Below are 21,694 nucleotides of genomic sequence, written 5' to 3' on the forward strand. Positions count from 1 at the left end.
TACAAACTACACGAGGGGTTAGGTTAGTGTGAGAGTGCGGATTTATGTTAGTGTGTGGAGGTGAGGATTTATGTTAGTGTGTGAGAGTGAGGGGTTAGATTAGTGTGTGAGAGGAGGAGTTACGTTATGTGTGAGAAGGAGGAGTTATGATTAGTATGTGAGAGTGAGGAGTTATGATTAGTATGTGAGAGTGAGGAGTTATGTTAGTGTGTGAGAGTGAGGGGTTAGGTTAGTGTGTGAGAGGGAGGAGTTATGTTAGTGTGTGAGAAGGAGGAGTTATGATTAGTATGTGAGAGTGAGGAGTTATGTTAGTGTGTGAGAGTGAGGGGTTATGTTAGTGTGTGAGAGTGAGGGGTTGTTAGTATGTGAGAGTGAGGAGTTATGTTAGTGTGAGAGTAGTTATGTTAGTGTGTGAGAGTGAGAGTTATGTTATGTGTGAGAAGTGAGGGGTTATGTTAGTGTGTGAGAGTGAGGGGTTAGGGTTAGTGTGTGAGAGGAGGAGGTTATGTTCGTGTGTGAGAGTGGGAGGGGTTAAGGTTAGTGTGTGAGAGTGAGGGGGTTGGTGTTAGTGTGTGTGAGAGTGGAGGGGTTATGGTTAGTGTGTGGGGTGGGGGAGAGTGTTGTGTGTGGAGGGGAGGGGTTAGGTTTGTGTGAGAGGAGGGAAGTTTGTTTGTGTGTGAGAGTGGAGGAAGTTATGTTCGTGTGTGAGAGTGAGGAATTATGTAAATATTATTTGTATGTGTAGCTTTATGTTACATATGAGAGATATTGGTATGGCACTGTATGTATACCTGCGCTGTATGTATATTGCAGTCTTACCTAAGACGCTGAGGAGGGAGGACAAGGTGGCCCATTGACTGTACTGGCTGGGGTCCCACTTGAGGGCGCGCTGAACGAACATGTGGTTGACGTTGCCCTCACCTGTAATGTGATGAGATGAACAACAGTGAGCACCGTAGTTGTTACTAGAAATGGTCGCCGGTACAGCTGTTTCACCAATGATTTTATCCAGTTTTGGGCTATTAGTAATGATCAAATTTTGGTGAAGACGGTCAAGTAGTTTTTGTATTTGTTTTTAGTGAAATAATGTTATTTTAACACAGATGAAATATAAACTGTTGAATATTCGGGATTTATCAGACAATCATCCCTAAAACACACACACACACACACACACACATCACTATCATCCTTGACCACCGAAGACGTACCCGCGCTTCTCTCGAAGCAGCCAGGTCAACTGTTGTTGCCCATACCAACTCTCCCCTGAAACCTCCTCCCCACCGGAATATCAACAAGTTTCGCCAGAAGTTACATTATTTAGGAAAAGGAACGGAACCAGTGTTAAACAGAGGAACAGGTGGTGAATCAGTGCTTAAGTCAGTGAGAATAACTCAACAGTAACAGTCGTACCTGTTAACCTTCACAGTGAGGTCCCAGGTACCAGTGATATCGGCCGTGAGACTCAACAACAACCAGCGATGTTGGTCCGTCTACGATAGGAAGGCCTAAGACCAAATTCACTCATATAACACCATCTGTGAGGAATTACTACACCACGTGATGCCCCTCATAACACCATCTGTGAGGGAGTTACTACACCACGTGAGGCCCCTCATACCATTTCTGTGAGGTAATTACTACAATCACGTGAGGTCCCTCATAACACCATCTGTGAGGTAATACACCACGTGAGGTCCTCATAACACCATCTGTGAGGGAATTACTACACCACGTGAGGGCCCCTCATAACACCATCTGCGAGGGAATTATTACACACGCCAGGTCTCTATAACACCATCTGGAGGGAACTATTACACCACGTGAGTTCCTCCAACACCATCTGGGAGGGAGTTAATTACACTACGAGTTTGTTGTTCAACACCTCATTAATCTTGTATGTTCACTGTATGTTCCTTACCTTTCTATAATGAAGGTTTTTGTTAAACCACCAATGTAGTGTAATAAGTCATTTATGTCCAAGTATATTTCAGATTTGCTGTATAATTTTTCAATAAACCGTTAATTATTATTATTATTACATACACACTAGGTAAATTCTGTCTGTTCTCACCCCAGACAGGGAGTGAGTCACACAACATGGCCAGGATGAGAAACAGGATGTGGGTGGTGGCGCGGTGTGGGCGTGGCTGTACCATCACCTGGACTGCATAACTGGCTTACGTCACACGCCGCCACACACACCTGCCCTGCATCACACACTGTCGACTCCTGCTGGAAGAGACAGTAGGATCAGGGATCACATGGTTATATGGAGTTATATTTTTGACGTCTTTGTGACAGTAGACAGAGCACCTGTGAAATACGTCGTCTGGGTGAACGAGTAGTGACGGCTACTGTGATGATGCACCGGACGACAAGACCATGGCGAAGATGAAAGCCGCTACAGAGCTGCCAGCACCAACAGCGGACCTACCAGCGACCGACAGGCCGCAGGTAGTAAGACGCGTCCAAGAACCCCATGCGCAGTGGCCTACCTGAATATCAGTTGTTTATTTATTTACCCAGGTTATAAAGCTTGTTCACTCAGTAATTGCAATGTTTATCCAGGCTAATAAAGCTTCTTTCACTCCATTTATCATGCATTTAAAAGGTATAATTTCACTTGTTATCTTCGATGTCAACTGTTCAGAAATCTTCTGATCTTGTCGAACAGTTGCACGGCACGCTTCTGTACATACATCTTCTAATCGTTATATATTCTTCACTGTATCCTTAACTTGACACTCTCTTCGTCAGCCATACTTTATCTCCCAGATACAGTAATACGTTGATCATCCAGACACAATATAAACAGAGGTAAGGGACGATCAGTGAATCGGCTGGTTAATTCCAAGTTAACCAGGTTGGTACACATACTGTATATTAAATTGGGCTTTAGTAACGAAACCCACCTGAATTTTCTTGTTTTATTAAAAAGTATTATGTATATAATTCCTGAGTGTAGATCAACCGTAAGTTCCACTATTTATGAGTGTGGTGAGAAAGGGACAGTGTCTATGTAAATAGACGTGAATCAACGTCCGTTCGATATTAGTCTGTGAGTGAGATTGACTATATGCCGTGGGCGAGACTACATAGTTATGATGATATATGGGCTTCACCCTCTTGGGGAAGCTACCGTTCACGTGATCATCGTCCTCCTCATAGCTAGTGGAAACTGACAGGGGATGAATTTGAATATAAATCAAATGTAAAAAACTCATTTATATAATACTTTCTGTTGATGAGACAGGGGCCATTACATCAGATTTATGGATCTGGAACCTAACCCAACTTAGAACTAAAATTGATGTCACTTAACCTTCTCATTCTAACCCAATGTCACCTAACCTAACTTAATCTAACCTAACGTTTCCTAACTTACCCCTAAACTAACTTAAACTAACCTACCATTGACATTATCTAACAAAACTATGCCATTAGCATTAACATCTCTTATCCTGTACCGGGTCAGTTTACTCTTGGGCAAGAAGTAGACACCAACGTGATTTGGAGTTGTCAGCGAGGTGAGCGAAGCAGAGCATGAGGAGGCCATGTGTCCCGCCGCTGAGTGAATACGGCACTGATGACACAAGTGTCACCTCCAGAGGCCAAGAGGGCACGAGGGCGTTGACCAGATATGCTGTAGACTCCCCCAGCAAACAGGTCAAGGCGAACATGAGAGGTACCCGGCGCCCCCAGCGATCGCTCCACGACCCCAGCACCACCACGCACCACCTGCGGGTAGTGAGGACTTGTGGCTCACCGTGTCCACCACCAGGCACCGACATGTACACGAAAACACATAAATGGTGATACTTATGGAGAGAGTACAGTGATGTAGTGTGTAAAAGTAAAGTTTGATGAATGGACTGGGTTCAGAGGCGTGTTGGGATGGTGAGAGGGGCAAAATTGCAAAGTTAGGTTAGGATAAGTTAGGTAGTTTTATAAGTTGAAGTTTATTCCTGATGTGCTATCATGTGCTTTAGCCACAGTAAGAAGCTATACAGAGAGTTGCGCCCCCCCCCCCTCCGTGCCTCCCACTGGGTCCACCTCCTGCTGATAAACGTATACTGTACAGTACTAGCATGGGAATACTATAACTTCTATAATACCACTACCTGAAAATAATTGGGCTCGTTTTCTTTGGCCTCAACTATCTAATCTACAGCCGCACCTTGACAAACTTATCTGGTCTTACCACCACAACCACACATTAGACGTCACATACGTTTTCATGTGCACTTTCCATCTTCATAAACATGATGTACAGTAAAAGGATGGTGCACATGATAACGAAACCTGCGACGATAATGAGCTCACGTAACATTGGGACTATATAACAGTATACACTAGAGCATGGCAGTGATACATACAGTATACATGATAGTGATACGCTGATCGTATTTCACGTAAATTTTATATCAGAAATATAAAAAAACACCTATTAAGATGTTACGTTACAAAAACAATGACAGGACAGCACCCACCTGGATGGCCGTCTCAAAGATGGAGCGATACATGAGGAAATTGGAGACCAGGTCCTGCACCGCCACCTGAGACGTGTCGTAATTGGTCAAGTTCCCACACACGACCTCACTCAGCCCGTAGTTGACCTGTATACCAGACCATTGTTAGTTAATTATTGGACTAACATTTGTTAACTGTATACTAGGCTCATCTTAGTTAACTGGATCCAACCCAAGTCAGTTCAGGTAAAGTTAGGTTAGATCAGGTTAGGGTCTATGAAGACTGGGGACCATTTGACCAGTCACCTTCCACCACCTGGCTCATCGGCGTAGTGCAACTCAACTGTTCCGACGCTAAATATACCGAGCCCACATATATATTAATAGCAATAATAATCCTCAATCCACATACTCTTGAGACACGTACTTGAGATGCTTTACAAACATCGTGGTAGGGATGAAGTGACTTACCCACATGCTTTTTCCTTCATCAGTTCCTGTGAAGCCACATATGTCACCTGCGAACACAGGTTATGGACGAACAGCACAGGCTCCACCGACACGTTCCTTGCCCATAAGCCCGCACGCCCATACCAGCCCAAGTCTGGTTCAGGACCTGTGTTCCAACCCAGGACCTGTGTCTAACCCAGGACCTGTGTTTAAATCAGGACCTGTGTATAACCCAGGACCTGTGTCTAACCCAGGACCTGTGTCTAACTCCAGGTCTGTGTCTGTGAACTCGGGCCTAGTCTAGAGCAGATGGCAGACGAAGGAGATGTATGTAACCCTCCATCAAGTGACTCAACAACCTGTGTTTGCTTGATCAGCTAGCCTCTGTTTGCTACCATTACCATGATAATTGGTGTAACTAATGTAAATGGGTTGGCGATTATGAAATGAAGGGTAATGTTAAACAAACTATGGGAAGACGATCTTACTTATCGTCATAATAAACATTTCTTCCTCGCTGCCGCCAAGTGAACACACTTAATAACAAATACATGTCACCGATACCACTTGGTTCTTCCAGCAGTGTTCAGGGCAACAGTTCTTCACTGACATCTTCAAAACTATATACTCTTCAGCCTTCGTTACAGACACCACCATTGTCTTCAACATTGATGATTTACATTTTAACTTACTAGTTTACTAAGAAGAATTACAAGTTTATTAATATTCGTTCAAGTTAAAAAATGTATCGTTGACGCATCCTGAATATTGACATTTCTAGTTTCAGAAGGACACTGACGTCCTTTGCACGCCTGCCTCACTACCCCAAGATGAGCGGTGACCTTTTCGGTGGCATGCAAAGGTCAAGGTCAGAGAAAACGTTACCTTCTAGAATTACCTCACTGTTGTCCGGCGGTGTACACGACATGAAATTAACAAGAGTTACCTGGGTGGAGGTGTCCATGACTGAGTACAGGTGGTACTCTGGCCTCACTTAACTGTGGTGGAGCCACAGCTCCTCTTATCACGTCTGGTCAAGTCATTCACCCACTGACTATCTTAATTTGTGTTTCTGTTATCGCGTGTTATCTATTGCGACAAAAATTACTCTCTCCTCCCACTCGTCCATCTGACTCACCGCACTTTCATCAATTCATTAATTATTCGGATCACCTGATGTAACCTAACTTGACCTAACCTCGCTGAAGTAGCGTTAGGGATGTTAATCTTCAGGTGAAATAAATCAGAGGAATCTTCAGGTTATTCCTCTCATTACCTTTAACTAGTCTGTTTATTACATTGTACTGCGCACATCATTGTCATTCCTAAAAAAACCCTTAATTCATGTACGCTACATAACATTCAAACCCGCGCTTGTAGAATCTCAGAAAACAGGAAACATTGATAAGGATAACTCACTACTCAATGTTACTGAATCATTTGTTGAATTGTGCAGGTACGGTTATATAATATTAATTGTATGTACTCATAGCATTAAGGAGAACTCAAAAGGTATCTATAGGTTGGTTGGGGAAGGTCAATTATTTACGGACTGATATACTATCCGGACTAAGTGTAGATCGTGGTTCGAAGGGCATACTATTTACGTCTGTGAATGTTTTAGTGAACATAACTTCCGCAGATATCAGATGAAAGAAAGCCTACATGGTAATGATCTGGAAAAAAGGATAAAGAGTATCAGGAGAACTATATGCGGAAGTGTTGGAAGTGATCCAGATGCTGTGCTTCAAAAGAGAATATCATCTTGTATACCCACGCCATGAAAAATACGACATGAGGCTTTGTTCGGGTTGGTGCCTAGAGCCGAACCATAAGAATTCAAGTGAAAAATTAAGATTGGAAACTGTAGGCCTAAACAGAAGGAGCACGAGGTCGGGACATAGTGATGCGTCGACTTCTCCCAACACAGGTGGTGCCCTTCATCATGCTTTCTTCAGCCTAAAAGGACTTATCTGGCAGTTTTTATCTTAAAACCTTGCCTGATGTTATAAAGTGAAGTCATAGTGTACTAGTGTGTGGGTGATTGAAGCCCTCAGGCATTATTCTTAGTGATGCCTCGACTTCTCCCCAACACAGGACGCGTTCTGAGCACCTCTTTGGCGTCAGCCATGACCACACTGTGAAGGCTACACCATTTTGGGGGGTCTGCTCTGGGGGTACTGCATTCCTGTGAATCTGTGGATGCCTACATATCACCACCCAGGATAGGAGAAATCATTGTATACTTGAGAAGTTTGCTGTCGCTACGTGGAGCGACCTATAATACCAGGCGTGGAACTAGTACTGGTATGATTACCTGGGAAGTATCCCATCTGCTCATCAAGAGAAATGTAATGAAAATAAAAATTGTTCTTCTGATGAAGGCCAACTCTTCTTGTAATGTAACGGGTGATGTTATACTCTAACAGGTGGTGCAGTCTGGGTGTTTGGTGTTATAAGTTAGAAGGAATGACCGGTGGTAAGGAGGTCAATGATTGTTATGAGGAATGAGTATGTTAATGACACGCAATTAATGTAAGACGTCTGTTGCTGAGCAGTGTACTTCTATTATCATAGTTGTTCTTCTGAGGAAGGCCAACTCTTCTGGTATTTTGAAGGAATGCAACATGTTTTAAAATAGATAAATTAGTTAAGACATGTTATTGTTTCACCCTTCTTCCCCTTATCGATTTGGTCAATGAAAAACCCAACCCAATACCTAGTTCCTCTGCCCGCTACCTAACGAGCTACATACTACCCAGAGGGGGTCTGGTGGCAACAACCTTTAAAATTAAGACTATAGTTAAGTTATCCCCCTTAGAATTAGTGACCCCAGAATCTGTAGTATAACAGTATTCTTATTTGCGTCTATTGATGTTCATTTTAAACTACTGTGAATCAACCGGGAGAGAAGATGCGTTTAAAAAGTAAATGATTATACTGTGAGAATGAGTTGAGGAACCCTTCACTGTGACCACTGCTTACGTGTATCAAAATCTGAATCGCTATTAAGTGTGAGCAGCGTGACGGAGCTTTGAATATGGGTTAGACACAGTGCTTTTAAGTGTACTGGAATGCTCCGTGCCGCAGTGGTGGTACTGTACAAGCAAAACCATCTGTCCTTGTTTTCTGTTGTTCTTCGCAAATTAAATTTATTCATTTGTAGTCGCAGTGATTAGAATACTGTATACTAATCATATCGCACGTACTTTATAAGGTATTTGTGTTTTTTTTTGGTGTGTACCAATAAATAAACACGCATCAACAATCGTATTGATTTAAGTCAACAAACTTTTATATGAAGACGCATTATGCAGGTACAATTGACCAAATAGTTTCACCGAGACCCAACAAGTATAGGGTTTGGGCAGAAATCTGGTAACTGTGTATAAAGTTCGCTTCCAAACGCATGATACACCTGTACCTGTCCTCCAAACGAGCCTCCCCTACCACTCATCGTCTCCCCTTACCTTTACATTATTACCAGTTGGGTTTCCCTACCTTTTCTTGTTGGATCTCTGCGAATTTATTTAGCCGATTGTCCATAGTTGTTGTATAGTAAAATAAATCCATAGCCGTATTCACGGTGCCCGAACATGCAGCCAAGTTGTGACTTCTCGTCCCTAAGGGGCTATCTTTCTTATTTTATGACGACCGAGTAACCAATCTGGGTTTTGTACCACCCTGCTCCTACTCGCACCCTCAGACTCTACCAATGCTGACGCACGTTCAGGTAAATTCAAGAGGTAGTACATGTCTAGTAATTGTCAACAGTATGCAACAAGGAAATGAATGTCCATCCGACTAGGTGGCGAAGAGGATAAAACAAAGAATTATCGCCAGGTGAATTTTATTTACCAGAGTATCAGCCAACACTAAGAAAGGACAGGGTCACATGAGATATAAATACAACTGTACGTCAAGGAACACCTGAAAGTAACCTACAATGAAGTTATGAAGTGATAAATGAAACTATATTCTCCGAATTAATTTGGTGTAATGCGTCCGGACAAGATAGTAGTAAAGATACCTAACATATTGTTTCTCCCATTACACTGTGTTATGTTATCGGCAAAGAGAAGAGTACTGTACTGCCATGGGTATTTTGGTGATTATTTTTAAAGAGACTTCAAGAGTGAGTTAGTGTATGTTTGGCGTCTGCCTGTGATGAGACAGCAGCTCCGGTACTATGATAGTTATATGCCACTCTCTTGTCAGGGAAAAACTTCCTTGGTGTTCCTACTTAGCTGAACTTGATCAACAATGCCTCTGTTATGCTCATTGTGTTTTTTTTTCATTGGTTATATAGCCTTTGGATGCTCCATGATATAATCAACTCCCATATAGTAAAACTATCACTTGCGAGGGTTCAAAGTGACTCACCATATCGACTGCTATCCTTACAAATGGGTCTTGCATCATTAAACACCTTTTCTCAACTAGGGCAAGGAAATATGTCTTCATCAAGTGAATATTAAAATTCACGAAAATAAGTATAAATATTAACTATCTCCCAAGAGATTATCAACCAGAAATACTGATCCTAAGGCCTCACTACACCCTAACAATGAGCAAGAAGTACACCCCTTTCTTACTCAGTCTTGTCAACCTCTGCTCTACAGTTTAAAGTTCTTCTCCAGGAACTTAAACACTTGTTGAGTGTATGTCTTAGAGTAATCTCTGGGTCAGCACATATTTACCCATCTTACCATCGTCGCTTTGTTGCTGTTTAGTATCCTTGTTTCTCTTCTCCATATATACACCCATAACTTTCAACTTGCGCTTCATCCCAACTTGGCTATTATAGTGTGGCACCCTAGTGAAGTGTGACACCTTGGCGGGTCAAGTGAAGTGTGACACCTTGGTGGAGTGTGGCACCCGAGTGAAGTGTGTGGCACCTTGGGTGAGTGTGGCAACTTAGTGAAGTGTGGCACCATGGTGGAGTGTGGCACCCTAGTGAAGTGTGACACCTTGGTGGAGTGTGGCACCTAATGAAGTGTGGCACCATGGTGGAGTGTGGCACCCAAGTGAAGTGTGGCACCATGGTGAGTGTGTGGCATCCTAGTGAAGTGGGCACCTTGGTGGAGTGTGGCATCCTAGTGAAGTGTGGCACCTTGGTGAGTGTGCATCCTAGTGAGTGTGGCACCTGGTGGTGGTGTGGCACCAAGAAGTGTGGCACCATGGTGGTGTGGCAACTTAGTGGTGTGGCTCCTCCTGGAACGTGGCCTTTGAAGTGTGGCACCTCACCAAGTGTGGCACTCTTAGTGTGGCACCTCACTGGGGTGTGGCACCTTACTGGAATGTGGCACCTTGGTAAAGTGTGGCACCTCCTGAATATGGCACCTAAGGAAGTGTGGATCTCACTGAAGTGTGGTTTAACTGAATGGCACTTCGTCAAGTGTGGTACCCCAATGGAGTGTGGCATTTCGTGGTGTGGAATTCCTCACTGGGTGTGTACCTCACTGGAGGCATCTTGGTAAAGTGTGTGGCACCTTGGTAGAGTGTGTATCTCACTGAAGTGTGGTTTAACTGGAATGTGGCACCTTCGTCAAGTGTGGTACCCCAATGGAGTGGTCTTCGTGAAGTGTGGCACCTCACTGGGGTGTGGCACCTCACTGGAGTGTGGCATCTTGGTAAAGTGTGGCACCTTGGTAGAGTGTGGCATCTCACTGAAGTGTGGCTTCTAACTGGAATGTGGCACCTTCGTCAAGTGTGGTATCCCAATGGAGTGTGGCATTCGTCGAAAAGCTATCAAAACTATCCGTTTCTGAAGTCGGTAACAGAGAGGTTGAACTTGGTTGTTCAATAAGCTGCAACGTCTTGAGTACATCCGTCACAGCCTGGATTACGGGTTCTTTTGTGCTTATGTAAGAACAGTTCTTCTCGTAGATAATGTTGCACCTTTGGGCCATTGTTTTTGCAAAAGTGACCGAGGTAGGCGTAGGAGGGAGATGATGCTGGACCGATCTCTGCACTTCCCTGTCCAAGAGATACTACTTGTTTACGATCCATACTATCACACACAGGGTCTAGAGATACTACTTGTTTACGTGATTCATTACATCTATCACAGGTCTAAGAGATACTACTTGTTTACGTGATCCACTACATCTATCACAGGGTCTAAGAGATACTACTTGTTTACGTGATCCACTACATCTATCACACAGGGTCTAAGAGATACTCCTTGTTTACGTGATCCACTACATCTTATCACAGGGTCTAAGAGATACTCCTGTTTACGTGATCCACTGCATTTATCACACAGGGTCTAAGAGATACCCTGTTTACGTGATCCACTACATCTATCACACAGGGTCTAAGAGATACCTGTTTACGTGATCCTACATCTATCACACAGGGTCTAAGAGATACACTGTTTTACGTGATCACTACATCTATCACACAGGGTCTAAGAGATACTACTTGTTTACGTGATCACTACATCATCACAGGGTCTAAGAATACTCCTTGTTTACGTGATCCACTACATCTATCACACAGGGTCTAAGAGATACTACATCTATCATGCAGGGTATAGCACACAGGATACAACACAAACTATCAAGTGAACAGATTCTAACATTGGATTTTCTATAATATAAGCTACTTAGGCATAAAATAACTTGTAGGATCTAATGCACGGAATATGAAGACACGGGACCCAGCAACATACGGGACCCAAGAAGACACGGGACCCAGCAACATACGGGACCCAAGAACACACGGGACCCAGCAACACACGGGACCCAGCAACATAGGGGACCCAGCAACGATGGACCTTAGAACACACTGACAGCAACACACTGACCCAGCATTACATGGGAGCCAAGAACACAGGGGACCCAAAACACAGGAATCGCAACACAGACTCAACACCACAGGACCAATACAAAAGGCAGTTGGACAATTTCTGTTATAATATCAGTTAATGCTAATAATAAGTAAAGGTGTCTGTACTGTGACAACTAATATTACTTACTTTACACTAACTTAGAGAGGAGGTTAATATTAAGACCAATCTGTATTCATTACCAGTGACCTAATTATTACACCAACTTGATCAACACTACAGAACTACATGCATGAAGACTTATTAATTGCTGCTACTATATATATATATATATATATATATATATATATATATATATATATATATATATATATATATATATATATATATATATATATATATATATATTTCATGTAGATCCACAATGAAAACGGTAGATAAGATAACTCTTGATAAAATCACGAAAGGAAACAGCGGAGCACTTAGCTTGCTTTTATTCAAGACATCTTCAGAGGCACCTGGATTACATGGACAGAGAGAGAGGCTTAAATATACAGGGTGATCTTATTAAACATGAGGTCAGGTCATAATGATGTCATCCACTAATCCCCACACCAACGTGACGTGACTAATGCTTTGAAAACCTAGGATCTAGATGTATGATAGTTATTTAGTGGGTCCCATATTTTTGACCTGCCCTGACTAGTCACGTCGCCCCTTCTAAGCTCCTCTACGTGTGTGTTGGTGTTGCCTCTGAAGATGTCTTGAATACGAAAGCTAAGGTGCTCCGTTGTTTCCCTTTTTCCATGTGATTTTATCAAGATTTATCTTATCCACATTTTCTTTGTGGATCTACATGAAATATATATATATATATATATATATATATATATATATATATATATATATATATATATATATATATATATATATATATATATATATATATATATATATATATGTGTGTGTGTGTGTGTGTGTGTGTGTGTGTGTGGCTGCAGCTAGGTCGAGTATGTCGCCATAATGGCAAGTACAAAACATATACCAAACATTATTGTCGAGTGTGAACCACCCTGTGTGGCAGATATAGTTTTACCTGTGGTACACAGAAGACGTCGTGTGAGACACGCCCTGACAGTATTCATGTCGAAGAGATTTGTATTTGCCTGGGAAGCTTTTGAGATTCTGGACGAGCCTGCGAGTGTCTGAGAGACAGGTACTCTGGTAGCTGGCTGACTCGCCCTGGGTTGCAGGTCGTCATGGAAATATTTCATTGAAGTTTGTAAGCTGGGGGAACTTTGCTTTGTTTTCAATGCTGTATGTCGTTCTCTAAAGTAAATAATTGCAATAAAATTCGTAGAAAATCTTTGAAGTTAATGTGAAAAACATTTCGGAATAAACACAGAAGCTGCTGGTACTGTGAGCAATGTAACTAAGAAAAAACTACTTTATCCTTATGTGTATATATATATATATATATATATATATATATATATATATATATATATATATATATATATATATATATATATATATATATATATATATATATATATATATATATCTTGATAAAATCACACGGGAAAATGGAAACAACGGAGGTCTTTTAGCTTTCGTCTTTATTCAAGACATCTTCAGAGGCAACTGGATTATATGGACAGAGAGAGGCTTAAATATACAGGTGACCTAAAAACATGAGGTCAGGTCATAATGATGACATCCACTAATCCCTACACCAAAACACGTGAGGAGCTTAAGAAGGGTGGTGACGTGACTAGACAGGTCAGTCAGAAAAAAGGACCCACAAAATAACTATCATACATCAAGATCAAAGGTTTTCAAAGCATTTTTAACCTTCCACTGACAAATAAATTTATGTAACATATTATCAGTTTGAACTGACCATCACTAAGGTTCATTGATTTTAATTCTTTAATCAAACTAGCTTCAACCAGAAGTCTTTCTGTGACACAAGATTTTGAATACTTCTAAGCTTTTTCCCGCAATGGGATTATTATTCTAACATGAATGAACAGGCACTGCTTTCAGATGCAGTTCTGGTATTATACTTATGTTGTGATTCTGAGCTGCAGTGTTTTTCCTGTCTGACCTACATAATTACAATTACATTTGCTACATGGAATACAATAAACACTTCCATTTACATTCAAACTGGGCTATTCTTTTATTAACATATTGGTAATGGTTGAGTCATACTTGAAAACAACATTAATATTTAGGTTTGAGGACCGAACTAACGGGACAAATTCATTACGATGGGGCAGAGTCAAAATATTCTAAGTGTAGGAACTTGTCTGGTTTGAGAGGAATGAAGGATTTTTTAGCCTTTTAAAGCAACGATCAACAAACACAGAAGGGTACCCAAGTTTCTGTGCAATAGAACGAATGTGTTTCAATTCATCGTCAATAAATTCAGACAAATACGCAGACATCTTAGGAACATAGCAGAAAAAACTGACATTTGGTAGACCAGGTGTGATTCGATAAAAGTGAATGAAAACTGTCTACCTGTGTATTTCTATACCTTAAATTTATAGTTTTGGCTATTCTCATGATAAGCATATCAAGAAATGGAAGGATTCATTATTTCTCTTTCAATTTTGAATGTGATACTAGGGACAATATTATTGCTTGTCTAAAATTCCAATGGGTCACTGTTTTAGGCCAAAGACAAAGAACATCATCTACATATCTATACCAAGGAGGAATAAGTCCACTATATTGGGTAGTAATCTAGACTCAAAAACTCCATATAAATACAGGCGGAGCAGAAAGACAATTACCCATGCGCCAAATATTGTTGTAGAGAACTTCCCATTTGCACTAAACACATTGTCAGTTACGCATGACAATACCCATGACCGGCCATTACCGATGACATGACCGGCCAATACCCATGACACCTCTCAACCTTGTCCCAGTGGTGAGAGATACCGATCTTGAATCCCGACCTGCTGGCCGATACCTCAACCTGGGAAGGGGCGGGCATGACAGTTGCGGCCTCGAGCAGTGACATTCATGCTCGTCTTGGGCTGCACGCGTAATCGCTACATCTTTCAGTCTTGGCTTGACATTCTGAGAAAAAGACTTCGGGTGGGCAGGAACACAAGACCTGAGATGATGTCCATATAGAACCTGCTGGGAGCGTCCGCGAACTTCGCAAGGCGTGAACTAACAAACCGACGAAATCCTCGCGAGTCGATATTTCCTGAGTGGGTGACACCTTAAGGATCAGGTGTTTAACAAGTCTTGACTGGTGGCTTCAGCATGTCCATTCGCCTGGGGGTAGTGGGGCGAGGGTCAATGACATGATCGGGACTCTAACGGTCCATGAAGTCCTGAACTCGTACAGGAACTGGGGTCCTCCAGTCCTGGAGACGGAGGGGGAACACCAACTTCTCTGAAGTAATGTCTGGAAATTCCGGATGGTAGCCGTTGTATCATTAGTACTACAGGGACGACAACAGGCCATCCAGACAATCGGTCGGCAATGACGAGGAAGGACTTCCCCGCCACTGCAAAGAAGTCGGCCGACCTGGTGACCGGCGGTCTTGAAGGGTTATCGTCGCGACATTAAAGGTTCCTGTTGCTGGCTAGGTTGCAGAATCTGGCACGGCTCGCAGGCACGGATGGTACTTTTGCAATGTCCAATGCCGATTCCGCCAAAATACAGGCCTGCTTCGCCTGTCGTGTTGCGGCCTCCACTCCTTGATGGCTGTCGAAGGCGGGTCAAGGTACGGCAGTATTAGGGCAGCAGGAATGACCGGCCTGTGGGATCATACAAGACGAGGCCCCATCATACAATAGAGGTCCTCGCGTATCTTCCAGTACGGGAGTAGCGATTCATGAAGGTCGTATCGGCATAGGATGGAAATCCCTGGGACACACAGTCGACGCAGCCCATGTAGGAAGGGTCGTGGCCCGCTGCGCGGAGATCTCAAGGGTCTTGTTCGCATCCGGTGCTGTAGACTTTCTAATGTGAAGACGGCCTTCACGAGACTACTGGACTTGAGGATGCGCAGCTGTAGAACACAACATCTCGTCCTTCTGCGGGGCGACTGACAGGGCGTAAGGTGTGGCATCCCGATGCACAGTAGCTTACCCACACGCCACACAGCCGTGAAGAGATAAGGCGCAGAGCTCTCTTTCAAACGTTGAAGGCGAGGATTTCTACTGCACCGTAAAGAGTAGTGGATTGATACAGGTACAAGAGGGCGATGATCCGTGAAGAGAGTAAAGTGCTGAAGTCCTATCAGGTAGAAGCGCACTTCGCCATCGCCCGTGACAACAGCCAACATCTCCAGCTCAATCATATCGGCATATCGGGTCTCGGCGTCCGTCAGGAACCGGAATCCACACTGAATTCGGCGGATTTGTCCACCGCCATGGTCCTGCAGAAGGGCGTAACCAACGCCGTAGAGTCTGAAAGCGTCAGTCTGGAGGACGGTGGGTAGGGCTGGGTCGTAACAGTGAGGACAGGTGGATTTAAGAGGGCCTGCTTTACTCGCTGGAAGGCCTTGATGATCTGGGGGTCCACAGGAATGTCCTCCCGGGGCTCAGGAGGGGCGTAACGGCTGGGCTGCCATGGGATGTCAGGTGAAAATTCAGCCAGCTGATTGACCAGACCCAAAAAAGAACGGAGGTCTGTCAGGTTGGCAGGGTTTGGAAAAATCTCTGACTCCACTTAATTTCTCCGGGTCAGCTGCGATACCTGATGCTGAGAGAGTGTACCCACAGAAGTTCACTGATGTGCTGGGCGCACTACAAACTTGTCAGCGTTGAGGGTAATCCCGTACTTTCGGACATCTGGTGAGAACTTCATATTCGGGAGGTGGGCACAGTAGTCTCTATATGTAGCAAAATATCATCAACCTCAATCTTTGACACAATTCGTGACTCCTTGAAGGGTCACACACCACGTTGACAGAATGCATCACCGTAGCTGCAAATCCCATGGGGCCTCAAGAATACTGATATCTCCATATGGTGTGATGAATGTAGTCAAGTGGTGGTCTTCTCTCTCGCCAAACTCGATCTGCCAATTACCACATAGGGCGTCCTTCGTTGTAAAAAACTTCGCCTCGTCCACATTTCCGAACAGCTGCGAAGGGTGTGGGTGAAGGGTGGGCTGATGGGAGACTTGCTGGTTAAGTTTTGATAGATCGGTGGTGATCCGTACTCCACGAGGTTTGTGACGGGGACGAGAGGGTGACACCAAGGTGAAGGTTCGTCTCCGGTCGGCTTGATGATTCCCTGAGCAACCATGTGGAGTCAAGCTCTTTGTCTAACTAGGGGCTCCTTGTAGGCGTGAGGGAACCAAACGAGGTGATGGCAAAAGGTGTGGCACCCTAAGGAGATGAATCTTCGATAGGTGGACCCACCATCGGCTTGAGTGGTGTGGATCCCAAAGATTTTGTAACCAACACGCCAGAAAACTCCTGAGAAGGTAAGCTCTTGCATCAGAAGGGGACGTGTTAGTAGAGATAGGAGTCTTTCCAAACCTGCTGACATGCGGTGACCTTTGTTAGGTTTGGGGAATTCTTTTGGAAATACGCCAGCCCCCTTGACAATGTACATATATGATAAAAGCGGAGTCGGGATCCCATCATGAACATCAATCTGGCTGAGTAAGACTGCTTACCAAAGGTGTAGAGTATTCAGAAAGATCCCAAAGCTGGAGTTACCCGGAACCATAAGCTGTCAGTTCTTCTGTTGTCTGAGGAGGGGCTGTAGGGTTGCCCGGGCATTCCCAAATTCCGCCAGGACCACCTCACTGAGACGTCAGCACCGGTGTCAGGTAAACATCTGAAGACTGGATGACAAGTTACCGTAAGAAATGACGACACTGATGTGCTGGGGCGTCGTGTCTGTGGAACAAATGCACACGACGGCAGGAACGACTGGGCACAGCGTCTTGATGCTTGCCAGAAGGAGGGGGCGCCAGCACTACCTGAGGATGACTTTGGATCCTTGGTGGTGTCCTCTCTGTGTCTTCTACAACAACATTTGTCATAATGGCCCACACACGACCACAAAGTCTGCACTGAACTTTGCTAGCAGGGACTTGATCAGGTAAGCCCAGTGACCCTGATTTCCAGTCACAACTTCCTGCACACGCTTTGGAGCAGCTGGGCACTAGGAGGCATCATGTTGTCTCACAGAGCTGTTAAGCACAAAGCTGCTGCTGAAGGTCTAGCTGAGGGTGAGAGGGGTGGGGTTACCTTGCTGCTTCTACTCCTTTCTAGGAAGACACCACCCTCACCTGGTCAGGTTGTGGAACGCAGTTGAAGTCGCACACCCATGGCCTCGTACGCTCAACATTTTGTAACAACATCTTGAAGGAGGAAGTAAATATGAAATGAGACGCTGAACTAGCTCTTCATCCTCGAATACCCGTTAAAATAATTGTCTTGAGTTGTGTCTCTTCACAGACTCATGAGAATTTCCAGGACAAACATCAACTTCCTCTGAACATCTTTTTCAGTCTTACAAAAATGCATGAAAAGATTCTCCATCAAGCTGCTTACATTGGAGGAGAGTTCTCTTCTTCTGCGCGTTTGGCGCTGTCCCTTAACATGTTCCTGTAATCTGTCAAGCACGGCCTCTACAGCCGAGTTGTCGTAGGAGGCAATTTGAAGTGTGTGCTCGAGAGTACGTTTTGTCTCCGCTACGACAAGCAATATACGAAGCTGTATCATCTGTTTAGGCTGTGGTAAACTTGACAGGTCAACCATTGTTGCATAAAGTCTTGCCAACGTCGACGCCATTCCCGAAATATCTTGATAAGAAGCGTCAGACTTCAGAGAGGGAGGCGTTTGTGCTGCAGCCTTTGAGGAATTCATGAACCGACTCTGGGAAATGAGGTACCAGCAATTTAGTCGTATCAGCATTAGTAGTAGCAGAAGAATCTTGTAGAGTAGATCGTTGTGGGGAGGCTAACAGGGAAACTGGGTTGGGCTCAAATCCGGCTTGATCCTATCTTCTTCTCAGGTCATCCTCACTTCTACGTGATATCTTCTAGTTCTCTGCGTCTTTGTTCATCTTCGTGGCGTGAAGCCTTTCAGACTCTCTGTACCGAATTTCCTCTTCTCCTGCAACATAGTCCCGGCGTCGAGAAGTTTCCATCCACTTTATCATCAGTTGAAGGAGATCTTGGACCTGCGCGCACAGCAGGAGAGCTTGCTCGCGACGAACGAGGAGATTCTGTGGGTGATTGGGCGTTGGTCACTGTGGGGAGCGGGGCCTGAGTGTGGGTGGGGAGAGGTCTCCCCAAACTTAAACTCATAACCCCATCGTCCAGGGTATCATTTGATCCCTGTGAGATATGCCGACAGTCACTTTTATCTGTGCAAGAGACCGGGTCAACTCCCTGTAATCTATGCACAGAATTACAGAAGTTCAAAGCAATACACAAGAATTTAATATAAAGTGGGCCTGTGAGTGCGCAGGTGTGTATGGCTCGTTGTTAGAGGCTTTTGCGCCGCCAGACGTAGAGGCAGCTCGGGCAAGTCGCAACGGAACTGAAGTGTCTTATCGAGCGCTGCTCAGTCACCAATGACCATAGGCAGGAAGGGATGTACTGCTGGCAGCTCCTCAGTCATCTGACTGCAGTTTGCACAGAAAATTCTGATTAAAATACACAACACAGCACTACAGCACAGCACTGTACACAGCATACACCCTCACAACACTGTAAGTCCTGGAGGCAGTTTGGTAGTCTGGCTGTAAATCGTTGGCGAAGCTGAAGACGAGACGCCATTAACACAGTCCGGCGAAAGCTGAATTCACTCTGAATCTCACTGCGCCATCTGTTTGTCTTGATACCCCAAAATTTACACTACTGAGGGTATACACAAACACTTGTTATCTTGAAAATAGGTTCTTATTTCACACGGAGATATACAGAGGGAATAGACAGAGTGGGCTTCCACACCATAAGGACTAGTGATCTCAACTCTCTGTATCGACTCCACGCTGGCATGTGTACAGATGCCAGCATTCACAAGTTGAATACAATATGTAAATATGATAACTACATACATAACATGGTGCATAATAAATGGAATATTACATAGGATTAATACATGTTCTGTAATACTTTACTATACATAATTACAGAGTAATATAAGAATACACAGCTTAAGGTACTACTGCGGTCCATATTATACAAGTACAGACTAAGGGAGAAGTACAAAACAAGGTGTATATATACAGAGGGAGGGGTGAGATCAGGGTCCACAATGGTCAGGTATTAGGTAATGACCCTACTAATCTTTAAATTCAGCACAGCAACGGTCGGTAGTCAGGTCAGAGGGTAAGGGGTGACCCAACCTCTCACCTGGTTACAAATCATCTTACCCTCACAAAATTGTCCAGTTTGTACATGCCATTACTCAAATCATGTTGACTGCTCGGTATGTTTAATGAGACTAGATTCTATAATATCTACCGTCAATTGAATTACAAGGTAATATTGAGAGGCATTATCCCAGTCAAGGCAATGCTTATTATCCCTCAGATGAACAAACAGAGCATTGATTCCTGGCCTGTCCTACCATATTTATGTTGTTTAAGTCTAGTTACAAGATCTTTACCTGTCTGGCCTAAGTAAAGCATATTACATCTCTGCAAGGAACTTTATAAATGCAACCAATTGTGTTGTTGGGGAGTTCTTGATTAAACATTTGCTTCTAATAGTGCATGAGTTTTAAATGCCACATTGACGTTCCAGGTGTTTAGTTGTGTATGAATTTGAGAGAAATTTTGTGAAATGGTAATATCAAGAGTGGGTGGTGGGCTGGGGATCTGGGGTTCTATAAAAAGATTTCTTAGTAATGTTCAGAAAGCATTTGTCTATGAAAAGATCTAGAGTATTTAAGGTTTGGTCAATATTATAGATATATTTATATTCCTCTATCACGAATTCCGGGCTGCAAATTCTCACAAAAGCACGTAAAAACATTGTTGAAAATACTGACTGTTTGACTCTATTATGGTGTGGGCAGAATAATAATGGATGTATGAACACACATTAGTAGGTTTTCTATAAATACTGAACTTAAAGGTGTTACCTATTCTGTGTATCGACAGTCTAGGAATGGCAATTTACAGTCATGCTCTAATTCCACAGTGAATTTGATCGAGGGGCTGTTATTAAGTTGTGGCAGGAAAGCTTTAGGTCCTCATTACTTGGCCAGAGACATAATACATCATCTACATATGTAAACCAGACTGTTGAAGGTGGTAAAATATTACTTAATAGTTTCTTTTCAAAGAATCGCTTATATTGGTTGCTTAATACCAAATTTGGAGCATAATATTCTCCATTGAATTCAAATTTACAATCCCAATACATAGTTTGATGAGCCTGATGAAGCCGTCTTCGAGACTGGCAATGAAATATTATCCAGGGAATCTATGAGGAACTCTAGTAAATCATCTACTGGGACCTTTGTAAAAGGATGTTACATCAAACTGACCAGTTTAAAAACCATAATTAATATGTGTAAGTTGAGTTTATAAACCAAATCCAGATTATTTCTTGATATTAGAGTTAGAAATGTTGCCAACTAGAGGATTTAGTGAAGAAACTAACCATTTAGGATAATTTATAAGAGATTGACCCAAATCTGAGGTACTGATGGGTCTTGCTGGGTTATTAGGTTTGTGGGTCTTGATTACACCGTACATGTATGGCAGTGGAGGGGACGTTGAAGTAAGATGTTTAATGGGAGTAGCTTTGCCTTCCTCAATAGAGACTTCAGTTTTTGTTGAACTGGTGTTAACTGTGTTGAGAGGATTTATTTATGAGTTTAGAATATGTTTTAGCATCACATAAAGGTCATTCATTTTAGAAATATAATCATCTTTGTATAAAAATCACTACTGTGTTGGCTTTATCTGCTTTAGTGACATGTAGAACCTTATTTTTCTTAAGGGCTTGGATTGCTTTGGTGAA

At 43.2% G+C, this 21,694-nt stretch overlaps 1 protein-coding gene and 1 long non-coding RNA gene across 4 annotated transcripts in view; both read right to left on the bottom strand.

The window, feature by feature from the left end:
• The window catches only part of LOC121854046, a 2,509-nt gene extending 157 nt beyond the window's left edge, over positions 1-2,352 (bottom strand). For all 3 annotated transcript variants that reach the window (XR_006086462.1, XR_006086463.1, XR_006086464.1), the window contains exons 1-2: positions 2,075-2,352; positions 820-921 (exon numbers count right to left, since the gene is read on the bottom strand). This is a non-coding gene — a long non-coding RNA (uncharacterized LOC121854046). The remainder of the gene's footprint in view (positions 1-819; positions 922-2,074) is intronic.
• An 876-nt stretch (positions 2,353-3,228) lies between these two features.
• On the bottom strand, positions 3,229-5,200 carry LOC121854047 (proton-coupled folate transporter-like). Its single transcript, XM_042348436.1, has 3 exons — positions 4,946-5,200; positions 4,490-4,622; positions 3,229-3,739 (listed from the first exon to the last, which is right to left on the bottom strand). The coding sequence occupies exons 1-3, from the start codon at positions 4,961-4,963 to the stop codon at positions 3,480-3,482; spliced, it is 411 nt and encodes a 136-aa protein (XP_042204370.1). The 5' UTR covers positions 4,964-5,200; the 3' UTR covers positions 3,229-3,479.
• Positions 5,201-21,694: the final 16,494 nt, after the last annotated feature.

This window comes from Homarus americanus, unplaced genomic scaffold (assembly GCF_018991925.1).
Source record: "Homarus americanus isolate GMGI-L3 unplaced genomic scaffold, GMGI_Hamer_2.0 scaffold58670, whole genome shotgun sequence".
Classification (NCBI taxonomy): Eukaryota; Metazoa; Arthropoda; class Malacostraca; order Decapoda; family Nephropidae; genus Homarus; species Homarus americanus.